Below are 16,299 nucleotides of genomic sequence, written 5' to 3'. Positions count from 1 at the left end.
GTGTCAGTTTGTGTGTGTGTCTATGTGTGATTGTAGTGTTTATAATGTTTGTCTGTGTATGTGTATGTAAGTGTGTGTGTGTTTTCACGGGCAGAGACCAGCTGTCCACACTGTCCATCATAGACATAGGCCCTGACTGGACAGCAGTGAGACACCCACACTGGTACTGTCAATATAATGATTTAAGATACAGTGAGGGAAAAAAGTATTTGATCCCCTGCTGATTTTGTACGTTTGCCCACTGACAAAGAAATGATCAGTCTATAATTTTAATGGTAGGTGTATTTTAACAGTGAGAGACAGAATAACAACAAAACAATCCAGAAAAACGCATTTCAAACAATTTCTAAATTGATTTGCATGTTAATGAGGGAAATAAGTATTTGACCCCTTCGACTTAGTACTTGGTGACAAAACCCTTGTTGGCAATCACAGAGGTCAGACGTTTCTTGTAGTTGGCCACCAGGTTTGCCCACATCTCAGGAGGGATTTTGTCCCACTCCTCTTTGCAGATCCTCTCCAAGTCATTAAGGTTTCGAGGCTGATGTTTGGCAACTCAAACCTTCAGCTCCCTCCACAGATTTTCTATGGGATTAAGGTCTGGAGACTGGCTAGGCCACTCCAGGACCTTTATGTGCTTCTTCTTGAGCCACTCCTTTGTTGCCTTGGCTGTGTGTTTTGGGTCATTGCCATGCTGGAATACCCATCCGCGACCCATTTTCAATGCCCTGCCTGAGGGAAGGAGGTTCTCACCCAAGATTTGACGGTACATGGCCCCGTCCATCGTCCCTTTGATGCGGTGCAGTTGTCTTGTCCCCTTGGCAGAAAAACACCCCCAAAGCATAATGTTTCCACCTCCATGTTTGACGGTGGGGATGGTGTTCTTGGGGTCATTCCTCCTCCTCCAAACACGGTGAGTTGAGTTGATGCCAAAGAGCTCGATTTTGGTCTCATCTGACCACAACACTTTCACCCAGTTCTCCTCTGAATCATTCAGATGTTCATTGGCAAACATCAGACGGGCCTGTACATGTGCTTTCTTGAGCAGCGGGACCTTGCACTGCAGGATTTCAGTCCTTCACGGCGTAGTGTGTTACCAGTTGTTTTCTTGGTGACTATGGTCCCAGCTGCCTTGAGATCATTAACAAGATCCTCCGGTGTAGTTCTGGGCTGATTCCTCATTGTTCTCATGATCATTGAAACTCCACGTGGTGAGATCTTGCATGGAGCCCCAGACCAAGGGAGACGGTGTGTGTAGGTGTAGGTCTACAATCTTGTCCCTGACATCCTTGGACAGCTCTTTGGTCTTGACCATGGTGGAGAGTTTGCAAACTGATTGATTGATTGCTTCTGTGGACAGGTGTCTTTTATACAGGTAACGAGCTGAGATTAGGAGCACTCCCTTTAAGAGAGTGCTCCTAATTTCAGCTCGTTACCTGTATAAAAGACACCTGGGAGCCAGAAATCTTGCTGATTGATAGGGGATCAAATACTTATTTCCCTCATTAACATGCAAGTCAATTTAGAACTTTTTTTAACTGCGTTTTTCTGGATTTGTTTGTTGTTATTCTGTCTCTCACTGTTAAAATACACCTACCATTAAAATTATAGACTGATAATTTCTTTGTCAGTGGGCAAACGTACAAAATCAACTTTTTTCCCTCACTGTATATATATATATATATATATATATATATATATATATATATATATATATATATATATACTGATCTCTGCTTCCCCCTTCCCCCTCTCTGTCTCCCTCCCTTTGTGTTCCTGCACATTTCTTCAGTCATAAATTGTTAATTCACACAGACCTACTTTCTGAACAAACGTATATACTGACACTGCAATTAATGTATGGAACAGAGAGGTTGTGGGAGAGAAGAAGGGAGAAAGGAGGAGGAGAATGGAAGAAGAAACCTCCTTCTGTCTTTCCATCTCTCTCTCAGTAATTAACTCTGTGAAACATCTGTTCATGGCGTGCCTGTCTTCCTCCGTTCCACCTGTTCTCCCCCTCACTCCCTTGCTCTTCTTCAGGGTGATGAGCTGCCATCCCTCCATCATCACCCCCTCCCACTATGTATTGACTGACTGACACACTGATTGACTGACCAACTGATACACTGACTGACACACTGACTGATTGACTGACTGACTGGTACACTGACTGACTGCCACACTGACTGAACGACTGACTGACTGACTGACTGTACTCTCCAGTACACTTACACTTCACTGAGAGAGGGGTGGGTGGGGAGCGATAGGGAGAATGCAGTGGATGGGGGGTTGTGGCAGCTGCAGTTTCCATGGCAACGATTCCACTGTGGAAAAGCTCAGTTAGTTGGAAAGTAATTTCTCTCAGTTCATCGAACAGAGAGAGGGGGGGGTGGAGGGGGAGAGGGAGAGAGAGACAGAGAGAGAGAAAGGGGCAGATGGAAGCAGAGGGGGGAAAGCAGAGCTGCCATCAGTAATAATACACAATCAAATTAAATAATAATATTAGTTATTTTATAATCTCTCTCCCTCTCCCTCTCCTTCTCTCTCTTTCTCTCTCTAAGTGCAGTGTTAATCTCAGGCAGGTAGCGAGTGTGTGCACTAACTATGTCTACACTGCCACCTTGTGTTCATATATGGAAATACATCCACTTCATACTTAGACATTGTAGACAAGACTGATAGAAACTATAGATCCGTTTTCTCTTGTTGATTAAATATCATCATATATTTAATTATCTATTATTGTATCAACATAATTTTATGAGATCACAGGCTTTCAGATTAGTGTGTCAATAATTATGTCATAGTGCAACACTACCAAGCAACAACAATGACAAAATATATAACAATAACAGACATTAACTTAGCTATTGTATAATTAAGTCAGCATCATGCAAGCTGCAGCTTTTGATGAATATAAGTTTAATACTAAAAGCTTCTTGTGTGTTTTGTTATAACTATAGTGGACAGAGGATTGTATGAAGAAAATGATATAAACACATGCTGACACACTGACAGACTGACAGACACACATACTGATACACACAGAGACACACGCTCTAACACACAGACACATGCTGACACACTGACAGACTGATAGACACATACTGACATGCTGACACAGACTCACTGTCACACTGAGACACAGTCACAATAACACACAGATAGTGACACACACTGAAGCACACAAACTGACACAAACACACTCTCTCACACACACAGACACATACACAGACTCAGCCCTATTTACAACTCAACACTGATTCACTGCCTGTTTGACTGTCAGTGTCTGTTAGTTAGACTGAGGAGCCTCTCAGTTTCCATGGTGGGTCTTTGTCTCTGCTGTGTGGCTGCCTGCTGTTACTGCAGCACCTCCACATAATTGGCAGGGTACAGTCCTTCTCTCCCTCCCTCCTTCGCTCCTCTGCACCAGCCCTGGTCATCCTCCTCTTCTGTCTTCAGGAACTCCTCTCCTGGGGAAAAGAGATGGAGGAAAGGAGGGAGGGAGGGAGAGAGAGAGATTAATACTGACACATGGATTGATACTCACAAATACTCACCTACAAACACACCTATGCACTCACCTGCTCTGAAGCTCAGCTCGTCTGGTTCTTGTCCAGTGTAATCATACAGGGCTCGAACTTTGACCCCTGACACAGCACTGCAACAACAACAGTGAGCATCAGTGACACATGGCAGTGTACTACACTACCCAGGGTGCACTGGGCTACAGCACCCTACCACAGACACAAACTGCTGCACATGCTCATGGGAAATGTAGTCAGTTCTTTACATAGAAAGACAAACTGATAGATAGATAGAGACAGCTAGATACAGAGAGATCTGCCAGAGTAGCAGCCTGGGGAAGCTGTTCTGTTACATCCTGAACAGCGGCCTCCTGGCCTTCACACTGCAGCGCTACTGAAGACCTTGGGCCCTAGAGGTCAGGATGGATAATCCAAATCACTCTAAACAGCATCACAAAAGAACACTCAACCAGAGGGAGAGCCTATGTACACAACTATTAGTATGCAAATGAATGTAAATGTGTGTGTTGTCCCCAGAGCGCCTGCCTGTCACTGCTTTGCCACACTGCTGTCACTCAGACACGCCCACAGAGATGAATAATAGAACTGTACGGTCACGGCAGCACAGCTTTTACTGAAGTGATGTTTTTTTTATTGTAATGTAAAATACTTACACCAATAAAAAAGTATTTGACTGAAGTGAAACATGTACCTGCCTCCAGGGAAGGATAGGTGACCCGAGGAGGTGCACAGAATGAGACTCTCCTCGGGCCACAAGTTTCTTGTTCTTTTTTTGTTTAGTTTTCTTTTCTCTGCATTAATCTTGCCTCTCCCTGACCAGGATTCTGTGGGGAGAGGCCAGAAGCAGAGGAGGCCAACCAGTCCTATGAAACTACTCTGTCTGTATTTCACCCGCCCCCCTGGAGACAGCTTAGCAGCGATGGAATTCCACACACGTTGCCGCCTCCATGCGGTTCAGTTCACCAGAAGGGAAGGCTGAGGAGACCAATGGATGTCGAGACTTCAGTTCAGCAGGGACGTATTACAGAAAGGTATGGGCTTTGCTGTCTGGTGAAGCTGCTGCATAAAGAAAAACATATCTTCAAGGTTAACTTTGCTAATCACAATCTGCTAAAGGAGTGCTACAGCTTCTACAGAAAAGATAAATTTTGAGTACTGGTGGGTTTCGTAATGATAATCTTGTCAGACAATCGTTACAGAATTGTGAGATGGTCCCTGGCAAGGACGTTGAGATCTGGCTCGTGAGGTTCTGCGAGCTCTCGACTCGTATAGATAAGGTGCTGGACAAGGACGGTGTTGGGGGGTGGTGGGGGAGTGTGGCAGTGCCGGATCCGGTTGAGACGGAGTATGGAGAATCCGGAGAAGGTCTGGCACCTCCCCAGTACAATACAAATAGGTGAAACCAGGGGATGACGGGATGCCAAAACTCTGCAGGCGGTGTCAGGGCCGAGACCACATTGTTGTCCAGTCCACAGCGGTGGTCTACGGCAGGTGTAGGGGAGGGCACCTGACACATGCCTGCAGAGAAAAGATGCTCTGCAACCTCTGCGGATGGGAGGTTCTTCTCACGGTCAAGTAATTCAGTTCCAGACCCTGAGCCGGAACAGGAGGGAGACTCGGCATGGGAGGAGGAGGGAGAGGGAGAAGAAGAACAGGTATATGCCTTGGCTCCAGAACCCCCCCCACCCCAAAAGAGCACCTAGGGGACAGGGGAGAACATCTGAAAAGGGAGGGTTGGGTGAAGGTGGTGAGCAAAAAGTGAAAGGTGGTGGACAGAGAGGAGAATATTGCTTAGAAACCAAACATTGTCTCCTCTCTGGAGGAAGCCCAAAACAGCCGAGCACCCCCCCGGCTACCCCCTTGTTGGAGCCAGGGCAGAAGCCCCACTCCCTCCTCTACTCTGCAGGGGTTGCAGAGTCCGGAACATTGGGCACCTCCAGCTGTGATGGGACAGTCGTGAGGAAGAAAGTCCCGGAACCGTTGCAGCTGGAGAGTGAACTTGATCAGGTGCTGGTGTAACAGGGCTCATTCGGGTTATAAGGAGCACGTTACAAAGTGATGTAACCCCTCAGTAAAAGTAATACAGTGTTGAGCCTCCCGCGGTGGGAGAGCTGGTCTTTTGGCGTAGAGGGCTTAACACTGTACTGCGCTGGAGCCACTGTGGTGTGGAGTGCTTGGAGGAGCGCCGGTGGTGCACAGTTCGAATCCCGGGCAGGGAGCTACGACCTGCATCAGCTACACTGGCTCGAATAGAAATAAAAGTCAAAGCCAGAAACATCGGTGCTGCACAGGGGTCCAACAAGGGAAGAATTGTGAAACCACCAGCACAACAGAAAGGTGTCTCCTCTAGCCACCTCGGAGATGTTGCAGCGGCTTCAACCAGCGGTAGAGGTAAGGAGAACAGAGGAGAGGCTGGCTCAGGTCCTCATCCTCCAGGGGTTCAATACCTGGAGGAGGGGCCCCTGGAGATGTTGCGGGCCAGGACGAGGAGGAGTTGGCCAAGCAAACAAAGGAGGGGAGAAGAGACACTGCCCCCCCACTTAGTTAAGAAGATCAATAGTTAGGGAGGGGGGGAGTTGAAAGGCACTCCTCCTCCTAACACACTTGGTCTGGGGGTCCTTGTGCCCCCACCTCAGGGCTGCTGCTCGTCTCCTGAGGAGTGGAGCCCAACCTAGACATGCTGGTCTCAGCAGTACAGACGTTGAGTGAAGCTTCCCATGTGCATTCGGACTGGCTCTTTGTCTTCCTTTCTCTGTGCAGGTTTGTGAGGACGCTGAGATGCCGGCGCCTGGAGAACATCTACACACTATGAGGGCACCGGTGAGGCGACCACAGCCTGCAGAGAGGGGAGCCAGTACACCAGTGACAGGAGCCGGTCCAGAGTGAAGCACCAGCATTGGGAAGCATAGGAAGAACATCTGCACCAGGACTGTGAGGGCCTTTTAATTTTTATATAACTAAATGTATCATTGCTCCTGTTTTCAAATGCTTTTAAATGCACAGGGTTTTGATTTGTTTTGTTTAAATAAATTAAATGTGTCTGATGTTTTGACCATTCTAAGAATAAGAAAAGAAATGCATTAGACTGTTTTGTTTTAGTAGCATGTTTTGGATTTTATTTGTTTAATGCATTTACCATCATGAAACAACGCATCAGATCGTTCTGAATTGCTTTTTTTTAATGTTAATGGATTTCATTTACACTTATGGTTCTATTAAGGCACTGATGTATTTGTTGTTGTTCTTGTTTTTGATTCTTATTGAAATTGGTTTATTTTGATGATTTTAAAATGAATTTTAGAAATGAATTAAAAAAAAATCATGATAATTAAAATTTGATTGTTTTGTCTGTCATTGTAAAATACATACCCATTAAAAACAGTATTTTACTGAAGTGAAGTGAAGTGAACTGAACTAATTGACTGGTTAATAAAGAGAGAGGCACCTGAAGAACAGAGAGTGTCCGCGGTCAGGGGTCAGGGGTCAGGGGTCCGGGGTCAGAGGTCATTGAAGTGAACTGAGAGGGAGGGAACAAGAGAGATAGAGCAAGAGAAAGAGGGAGGGGGAGGGAGGGGTGGAGTCTCACTTTCTCTCCAGTGTCACTTTCTTCTCCAGCTCCTTCTTGTTTTTCTTCTGCTGTTTCTTATCAGGGATCCATTCCTGAGAGAGGTAAAGAGAGAGAGAAACGGGAGAGGAAGAGAGAGGGAGAGAGGAAGAGGTGGGGCGAGAGGGGGATGGGCGGAGAGACAGAGAGAGCTGTAACCAATTGCAGTGGGGAGGTGAATAGATGGCATGTGGTTGGCATATGGATGATGTATAGACGGAATGTGTTCTGCTTATGGTTGGCATGTGGTTGACTTGTAGTTAGTAAATTGTCAGCATATTGTTGGTGTACAGTGGGTGTATGGTTGTTGTATAATTGGCATGTGCTTGGCAAATGATTTTCTTGTGGTTTGGCTAGGGTTGGTGTATGGTTGACATGTGGTTGGCGTATGTTTTTCATGGTTTGGCGTGGGATTGGGGAATGGTTAGTGTAAGGTTGGTGGGTGACCTGAAAGTGGGGCCAGTCCGTTGGCATGCCAGGGCCGTGGGCGTTCCGCCACCATCGCAGGTCCTCTGGCTCACTGATGGACATGATGGACTGATGCAGCTCACTGTACACTGCCCTCACACTGAGAGCGAGAGAGAGAGAGAGAGAGAGGTTTAATGTATTGTTTACGTTTACTGACTTAATTTAAAAAAGTTATATAATATATAACTCATAGAATCAATTCAAGATGATTTGTGGTCTACACATGCACTGTATATTGAGGTTTCCCCCACAGTCCAGGCAAAACGACTCACATTTGGCAGCCATGTTATTCACCGTTTTTATGGTGAGTCTCACCAGCTTTTGTTCTCAGTGAGTCTGGTGGCTTACAGATAGTTTCTTAACTACAGTTTGCTGAGATTACAGTACACTTTATCTACAGTTCAGTTAATTTCCCTGCACCCCCAAATGCAGAGGGTTAATGTTGATGCCTGCTGGGAGTTGTAGTCCTGTGATTACCTCTCATTGTTGGTGATGTCGAGGTGTCTGTGGATGGACAGGAAGGCCTGTTTCAGGAAGCTGATACGCTTGCGCTCCTCCTCCTGTGATTGGTCGAACACGGCCTCCATCTCTTCCATGTAGCGTGGAGCGTAACGTGTCACTTCTTCCAGCACCTTCTCATATCTAGCGCGCAGCTGCCATGACAACCACACACACACACATGTGCACACAGAAACAAGGAGACACATCATAAATTATAAGTCAGGTGAGTATGTAGAGACAGAGAGAGACAGAGGTACACATAGATAATATAAACTCTGCCCTCTCCTTCACATTCTCCCTTCCCTGAATCTTCCTCCGGGCCCCCACTCTCTCTTTCTCAAATTTAAATTCAAATTGAGCTTTATTATGACCTCTTTCATTGATACAGGCAATAAATAAAAAACAACAACAACAAAATATATATTTATAGATAAATAAGTAAATGAAAACAAAATATACAAATAAATTATACATCATAAAAATAATTCAATAATTTATTGAGATAAATAATAATCATTAATAATATACATTGCATCTCTCTCTCTCTTACTCTCTCAGTCTCCTGGGTGGCACTCTCTCTCTCTTCTTGTATCCTCCTTTGTTTCTCAATGGCAACGTCTGGATTCCCACGTGAGTGGCTCTCTCTCTCGCGCGCTGTGTGCTCCTTCCTGCTTGCCTTGTGGAATGCAGCCCGGGCTTTCTCCAGCTGATCAATAATCAATCATCAATTTTCAGTAGTCAGTAACATGTCCATAAGAAGCTGAATGTTATGTTTCGGGGGGTTCCTGGTAAAGAATTATAATTCCCATATAGTCCTGCCATTGACATGCATTGCAGGGCATGCTGGGTAATGTTGATTTATTATTATTATTTTGTTATTGGTGAACAAGGTTAATTTTTCATAGCTTCCTCGGTTACCTGGTAGAGAACTACAAGTCCCACTTGACTTGCATGGCAAGACTTGCTGGAAAATGTAGTTTGAGCTTGTTTTGTGTTTTCAAATGTGGTTTTTATCACCAGATGCCCCACCCACAAGTCAAGAATGTGTTATAAAACTTATTTTTTTTAGATAAAGTCAGTAAAAGTAGACAATACATTTTAAAATCAGGTAAATTCTGTACAAAGTAGATGTTAAAAAACATTTCATGTTATAAAGTAAAAAGTATTGTAGAAGAGAAAAGAGGAGTTTTGAAGGAGTATTGAAATTAAGCACAGTAGTCACAGAGCAGAATCTCTTCAAGTGTGTTTTTAAGCTTATTGTTCAGTTGTGTTTAGGTGCTGCTGATGCTGGGGAATGTGTAGCTGCTGCTCCGCTCCCTGAGTGTCACTGTCCGAATACACCCAGAACAGCCAGTGCTGTGGCTGCAAAACACAGCTTCTCCTTCCAACTCATTGCGATATTTATTCACCACACTGTGAGAGCGTGAGAATTAATAATGGTAAAGTCTCTCCTGATCGATTCAGAAGCGTTGCAAATAAATAATTTCTCTCAACTCTGTACCATTATTTTATAATCCATATATTTGTATTATTTTCTGTACAAGAAACAACATATGAATGTGTAAATATACAATTCCCAGAATGCCTGCTTTATAGCATCCCCACACTGGAGCAAGCTGGGAAATGTAGTCCTTCCTCCACTCTTCCCCTTCCCCACACTGGTACCTTCTTCAGCCGCTTGGCCCAGGGCTTCTGAGCGCGTGCAAAGCCATTCTCCAGGTCATGTGACTCGCGAAATCCGCCAAAGAGCTTGCGGTGGAAGGTGTCGCGTTGCCAGGTACGCACACGGTCCCCATCCTCGGAGACGAGGGAGCGGCAGATGGATGAGTGCAGGGCGGAGAGGCGGTCAGCTGAAGAGAGGAAGCACTGCCAGGCCCTGAGAAGAGAACCATACAGAGGGCCTGCAGAGAGAGAGGGAAATAATCAGGAGGGTAGCAAAAAAGGAGAAAGGGAGAATGTGGGAAGGGGAAGAGAGAGGGAGGATCAGAGTGAGATAAGTGGGAGGGAGAGGAAGAGGGTGAGAGGGAGACAGAGAGACAGACAAAGAGAGAGTTACAATTTTTGTTTCTGCTGCCTCTCCCGGTCTATGTGGGGCTGCAGTACTCACTGGCATCTACCAGGGGCTTCCACTTGGCGCTCCACTCGCTGAGCTGCTGTGCGTAAAGGCGCTCAACACGTGCACGCTCCTGGAAGCAGGCCACCAGCTCTGAGCAGGACGAGAAGCTGTCCTCTGGCCGCCGCACGCAGCGCTGGTAATTCCCCGGCTGAGAGGGAGAGAGAGAGAGGGACAAAAATGGAGACGAGATAAGAAGACGAAAATGAGAAAAAAGGAGAGAGAGTGAAGGGAAGGAAGGGGTTAATATAGTACAGGAAAAACTGACTGATACACTAACTAACTGACCGACTGACTGACACACTGCTTGACTGATTGACTGACTGACACTGTAGTGCAGTACGCAGCACTGGGAGAGAGGGAGGGTTGATGATATTTCCAGACGGGTTGTTGTTGTTGATGTGGAGTCTGGCAACCAGAGGAACATTTCCTGGCATGCCTCCGTCCGTCCATCTCTCTCTCTCTCTCTCTCTCTCTCTCTCTCTCTCTCTCTCTCTCTCTCTCTCCTCTCTGTTTCGTTCTCACCATCCAGAAGCTCTGGCTGTTGGCCTCTTCGGGGGGGGCATCGCTCGGGGGGGTCGACATCTGAGAGAGAGATTAATACAGTATATACACTGACTGGAAACTATAGTATAGTGTAGTAGTAAAACATAGTACAATGCAGTACAATATACAGTAACACTAACTCACTGACTGGACATTATATTACAGTAACATTGACTGACTGGACACTACTGTACATTATCACTGACTGACTGGACACTACAGTACAGTGACACCTACTGACTGGACACTACTATACATTAACACTGACTGACTGACTGGACACTACATCTGGCAGGTACATGAAACGGGGAAAGGTGCTTCAAGCTGGGAAGAGAAAGCAACTTCCAAAACAAAATAAAGCAAGTTTGAGCCTTTAATTGTAACTCATTCCAATCAAGTGCAGCTGCATATTGGAAAGAGTTACGCCCAACAACAGAAGACAGTTAAAGTTATCAGGTTGATTGAATGAAGAATGTAAGAGAGGACAGATACATGTACACAACAGTACAGTGACACTGACTGATTGGACAGTACAGTAACACTGACTGGACACTACATTGTACATTAACACAGAATGAGAGAGAGAGGGAGAGAGCTAAAAATATTGACATCAATAATAATAATAATAATAATAATAATAATAATAATAATAATAACAATTAATAATAATAATAATACATATTATTATTATTATTATTATGACAATAATGATTCATGTCTCTCTCTCGCTCATCGCTCCGGTATTCCAGCTCGGAATGTCACACTCGGAATAGAACGGCCGCTCCTAGCATTCCAGGCTTTGAAACTAGACCCCTGCCCAAAATACACAGGTCAAAGGTCACCGCTCGCTCACTCGCTGCCTCCCTCCCTCGCTCACACTCTCTTTCTGTCAGTACAGTGTTAATGTACTCTACTGTCCATTCAGTCAGTGTGTCTGTATTAACCCTGCCTCATAAACACTGACTGACTAATACAGTGACTGACTGACTGAATTAATGAATGACTGACTGACTGATATGTTGACACACTGACCGATAAACTGACTTTGTTTCCTTGTTAGGAGTTTCATTCAGTTTTGTCCTGAGTGTGAAATCATGTCATGAGATCTTATATGAGAGAAAGAGAGATAGCAATGGATAGAGGGAGAGGGAGAAGGAAACAGTAAGATATTTATCTTCCCTCCCCAGCTCTCTCTTTTTCTTTCATTCTTCCCTTGCCACCCCCAACTCCCCCCTCTCTCCTATATCTCCATCTCTTCCATCCCACTCTCTTCCTCCCCCTCTCTCCCCTCTTCACCCCCTCCCTTTACCCTCTTCTGTTCCTCTTTCACTCCCCTCCCGTTCTTTCTCTCTGTCAGACACAAATTAACACATAGCCCAAGTTAATTAAATCACACACACATATTTACACACACAGCACACAGTATACACACGTACAGCACACACACACTCACATAGCACAAAGCACAAACACCATGTATATAAAATCATTGTATTTTTAAAGTATGTTTAAGTACCAGTACTTACCCTCTCTCTGTTTTTTTTCTCTCTTTCACTGTCTTCTACTTTTCTGCTTTCTCTTCTGTCTCTCTTTCTCTCCCCTATCTCTCCCTATCTCTCTCCCTCTCTCTCTCTTGGCAGTATACACTGTCAGATGATGTGGCTCTCTCTCTTTTCTCTCTCTCTCTCTCTCTCTCTCTCTCTCTCTCTGTAAAGTTAAAAACAGCTGTAGAATTCTGTCTGTCATTTGTCTGGCCTCTCCCTCTCTCTGTCCCTCCCTCCCTCTCTCTCTAATGTTGTGTTAATGTCCAATCAGTCAAAAGTACAGTACAATACAATAGTGTATGCAAATAAATTGTTTTGTGTGTTCAAGTGCAGTTTAACAGTGTTGTGTAGTTTAATATTGTGTAGTAGTGTGAAATAGTGTAGTGTATTGCAGTACAATGTAGTGCATAGCAGTACAGTACAGTGTATTAAATGGTTGTGTAGTGCAGTGTGATTCAATATACAGTGCAGAGTAGTGTAGAATAGTTTAGTGAGTTGTATTGCAGTCCAATGTAGTGTTGTGTAGTGTTGTTTATAGTAGTGCTGTGGAGTGTTGTGTAGTGTAGTGCAGTTTATAACAGTGCTGTGTATTGTAGTACAGTTTATAGTAATGTAATGTAGTGCTGTGTATAACAGTACAGTATAGTGCTTCATGCTATATTTCAATGTAGCGTTTCGTATTTAGTAATCTGGTGTAGTACAGCACAGTACAGGTCAATTTTTTAAGCACAGTTCCAGTCAGGCATTTGCTGAGGACAACCCTATTATGACACTTCGTCGGAGTTAAGGGGGGTGGGGTCCTTCCATCCGAGACTTGGTTAAAAAGGCGCCATATTGGGACGATCACTCTGTTGCGCCACGCTGTAGATGGTGATACACAGACAGACAGATGGGTAAGTTAATTAGAAATGGAGAGTGAAGGCAAGAAAGTTTTTAAATTATATTTTCAGCTGTAGGAAATCATAATGAACTATAATATGTTGCGAGGGGAAGAGCGATTTGGAGATGCAGCGAGGGAAAGCACGTGGCTTAATTTCGATTCCTTTATCCATATTCTACTGTAACTAAGCGGGAAATTGTGTGTGTGTGATTTTAATTTTATGTATTGGAAAAAATAAGTAAAATATCGTGTTGACCCTGTTGGAGCTCAACGTTAGTGATGTTGCATTTGCACTAGACTGTAGACGGTAGTGTTCAATGTATGTGTGTGTGTGTGTGTGTGTGTGTGTGTGTGTGTGTGTGTGTATATATATATATATATATATATATATATATATATATATATATAATGTATATACACAGTGCAGTATATGTATTGCAGGTATACAGTACAGTCTGTGTACTCCAGGAGTAAATGTACAGTCAGTGTTTGTACTCGGGAGATATATATATACAGTACAGCCAGTAAATACAGGACATAATTTAACATGACTCGTCCTCCGTAGTACAGTGTAGTCGGTATGTGCCTTTTCCTCTCTGGGTCAGTTATACCAGGGCTGCGTCCCATATCGCACACCTTGCTCCCTACACCCTTCGACAAGTGTACACTTCGTGTGACGTGTGTACTTGAGTGAGGAGGGTGTAGGGTGAAACTAAAAGTGCTCAATGGGACACTTCAACGTCGGCATTCAGCCTTTACCTTTGACAGAAAAAGTACCTATGCAGTCTTTTCGTCTTCTGTCTCTGTATTTAATTATAATGGTAATAATAATTAGGAGGTGATATTAACGAACAATGTATTTCCAAGTTTTATAAGCTTCTGCTTCAGTAAGATTGTTGGCTGAACTTTCTAATCATGTATTTAAATCATGATTATATAATTGTTATATTACCTATGCATTATACTTGCCTTGATACATAATTTAACAATATCTACAATTGTCTAGCTTGCATTACATGATATTTATATGCACCCGCCGCTGCTATATTTTCCCAGTTGACTTGTCTCTTAACGCAAAGAGTTCTGGGACTTCAGCGCTAAAACGCTTCCGCATAAGTGCGCTCTTTTGTTCACTCCGCAGAAGGCATTGAAGGGCACAAACGGCTCGATCAGGCTCCTTCATACGGTAAGGGAACGAGGGAGGAAGTGTGCGATTTGGGACGCAGCCCAGGTCTCCAATGATGCTTTGCACTGGGCTCCGAGTTGCTGTGACGATTAGTGCAGCCCTGCCCCTGACAAGGTGGAGCCTGAGGAGACTGACAGTTTCTGACCACATCCCCTCTGTTCGATCATTTACTGTCGTGTCCAGTCAGTCAATGTTAATGTACTGAAGTGTTCTCTCGCTCTCTCGCAGACTGTGTGGTGGGTTGGTACCTGGTGCTGTGGTCCCACAGTACATAGGGGTGTTGTGCTGTCGCCATGGGAAACACCCCTCTAAGATAATGAAGGTAAACTCTTCTGTCAGTCTCCATCTCCCTCTCTCTTAGCTGATTAATCTCCCATGATGCTTTACACTGGGCTCAGAGTTACTGTGATGAATAGTGTAGCCCCGCCCCTGACATTGCAGAGTCTGAGACCGACAGCTCACTGATCACACACTTAATTTATTTGGAAATTCCCTTGTCCAGGGCAATTTACATTTTACACCGCATTTCAAAAGTGCAGTAATACAATTCAATACAAATTCAAATTCAGCATTAATACAATTTAAGAATTAAAAGTATAGAAGTACAGTTAATAAAAAGGCAAAGCATACAGTCTTGATCTGAGGTAACAAGTACAGACATGATGCAGTGAAGTCCTAGATAAAAGCTAAGGTGGGGGGGGGGGGGGGCGGCATAGGAGAAATCTCAGTACTGTAGTGCCCAGTTGAGGCATTCTCTCTCTCAAATTCAAATTGCACTTAATTGGCATGACCTCTTCCTTTGATATTGCCAAAGCCTTTGAGATGCAGGCGATGCATAAAAACAACAAAAACAAAATGTATAAATTAATACTAATAGATGGATAAATGGGTAACTGTTTCTATTAAGCTTCTCCCTATTCCAGAGCCATAAAGGCTTGTGGCAGTTTAATCAGGATTTGGATAGTGGCATGCACCGACTGGTCCAGGGGCCTGACTCTGGGACTGGGTTGAGTCTCCCCTACCAGTCTGGGCCAGTCAGGAACCAGAGGAATAACAGAGCATAGAACAGTGATGTGTGAGTGAAGGGGTGGAGAATCAGTTAGAGGAAGATGTCTAGAGAGAAATGAAGAGTCTCTGCCATAAGCCACTGTAAGAGATGGATTTGGAGAGCAGGAGAGGTGTGTGAGTCGATGCATCTAAATGGAAAAGTATTGTTAAAAATGACTTTCCCAGCATTATCTTCTAGCTTGTAGCCCAATGGGAGTTGGATTCTGGGAAGTGTAGTTTTATCTAGTTATCTGGGCTTCATGAAGTGGTCTGAGGTGATTTGGGCTCTCCCATGATGCTTTGCACTGGGCTCTGAGTTACTGTGACGATTAGTGCAGCCCTGCCCCTGACAAGGCAGGGCCTGAGGAGAGTGACAACTCACTGACCATGCCCATTTGTTCTAGGTGAGGTGGGGTGGTGGGGGTTGATTTTATTTGATTTACTGATTGTGTGTGTTGCTGTGACCGTACAGATTGTTTAATCTGCAGTTGGGGGAGGTACAAGTGTCCCCAGGATGGATACACTGATGTCCCAAACAGAGAGCTGACCTGACACCTCTAATCCTCCCTCCTACAGGACACACCAGCAGAGGTAATGGTTGCCTGTTTTTCTGTCTTTGTATTACATCTCCCATTATGTTTTGCACTGGGCTCTGAGTCACTGTGACTATTAGTGCAGCCCTGCTCCTGACAATTTCAGCTTAAACGGTCTTTCTTATTGTGTGCTCGGTGTGCCTGTATTAATCTCACTCTCTCACTTTAAGGTGGACTGTCCAGAAGCCCACAGAGAAGCAACTGTGTATAGACTGACCGATACACTGACAAATTGGTTTCAATAAAGGATAATTTTAAATTCTAATGTG

At 44.5% G+C, this 16,299-nt stretch overlaps 1 protein-coding gene, 1 long non-coding RNA gene and 2 other non-coding genes across 5 annotated transcripts; 3 read left to right on the top strand and 1 right to left on the bottom strand.

Annotated features, from left to right (window-relative positions):
- Nucleotides 1-2,905: 2,905 nt before the first annotated feature.
- On the bottom strand, nt 2,906-12,463 carry LOC136752949 (protein kinase C and casein kinase substrate in neurons protein 3). The gene is made up of 10 exons (XM_066708690.1): nt 12,307-12,463; nt 10,760-10,819; nt 10,229-10,385; nt 9,787-10,022; nt 8,672-8,827; nt 8,098-8,273; nt 7,600-7,720; nt 7,135-7,208; nt 3,585-3,661; nt 2,906-3,473 (listed from the first exon to the last, which is right to left on the bottom strand). The coding sequence occupies exons 2-10, from the start codon at nt 10,817-10,819 to the stop codon at nt 3,361-3,363; spliced, it is 1,170 nt and encodes a 389-aa protein (XP_066564787.1). The 5' UTR covers nt 12,307-12,463; the 3' UTR covers nt 2,906-3,360.
- A 656-nt stretch (nt 12,464-13,119) lies between these two features.
- Nucleotides 13,120-16,295, top strand: LOC136752950 (uncharacterized). 2 transcript variants are annotated; one of them, XR_010817360.1, is made up of 5 exons: nt 13,161-13,217; nt 14,346-14,390; nt 14,619-14,712; nt 15,910-16,028; nt 16,201-16,295. It is a non-coding gene; the product is annotated as an uncharacterized LOC136752950 (long non-coding RNA). The 2 variants fall into 2 exon arrangements; XR_010817359.1 differs by lacking the exon at nt 14,346-14,390 and having other exon boundaries at nt 13,120-13,217.
- LOC136754178 (small nucleolar RNA SNORD88) lies at nt 14,435-14,522 on the top strand. The gene has a single exon (XR_010817557.1). It is a non-coding gene; the product is annotated as a small nucleolar RNA SNORD88 (small nucleolar RNA).
- LOC136754177 (small nucleolar RNA SNORD88) lies at nt 15,722-15,809 on the top strand. The gene has a single exon (XR_010817556.1). It is a non-coding gene; the product is annotated as a small nucleolar RNA SNORD88 (small nucleolar RNA).
- Nucleotides 16,296-16,299: the final 4 nt, after the last annotated feature.

The sequence above is a fragment of the Amia ocellicauda genome, chromosome 7 (genome assembly GCF_036373705.1).
Source record: "Amia ocellicauda isolate fAmiCal2 chromosome 7, fAmiCal2.hap1, whole genome shotgun sequence".
NCBI classification, from domain to species: Eukaryota; Metazoa; Chordata; class Actinopteri; order Amiiformes; family Amiidae; genus Amia; species Amia ocellicauda.
This window is presented reverse-complemented; position numbering and strand designations above follow the sequence as displayed.

Coding starts and splice junctions, on each gene's coding strand:
- LOC136752949 (XM_066708690.1), bottom strand. CDS start 10,819: ATGTCGACCCCCCCGAGCGATGCCCCCCCCGAAGAGGCCAACAGCCAG. Junction 7,721..8,097: donor GACATCACCAACAATGAGAG/GTAATCACAGGA, acceptor TCTCGCTCTCAG/TGTGAGGGCAGTGTACAGTG. Junction 7,209..7,599: donor CGGACTGGCCCCACTTTCAG/GTCACCCACCAA, acceptor TACCTCTCTCAG/GAATGGATCCCTGATAAGAA.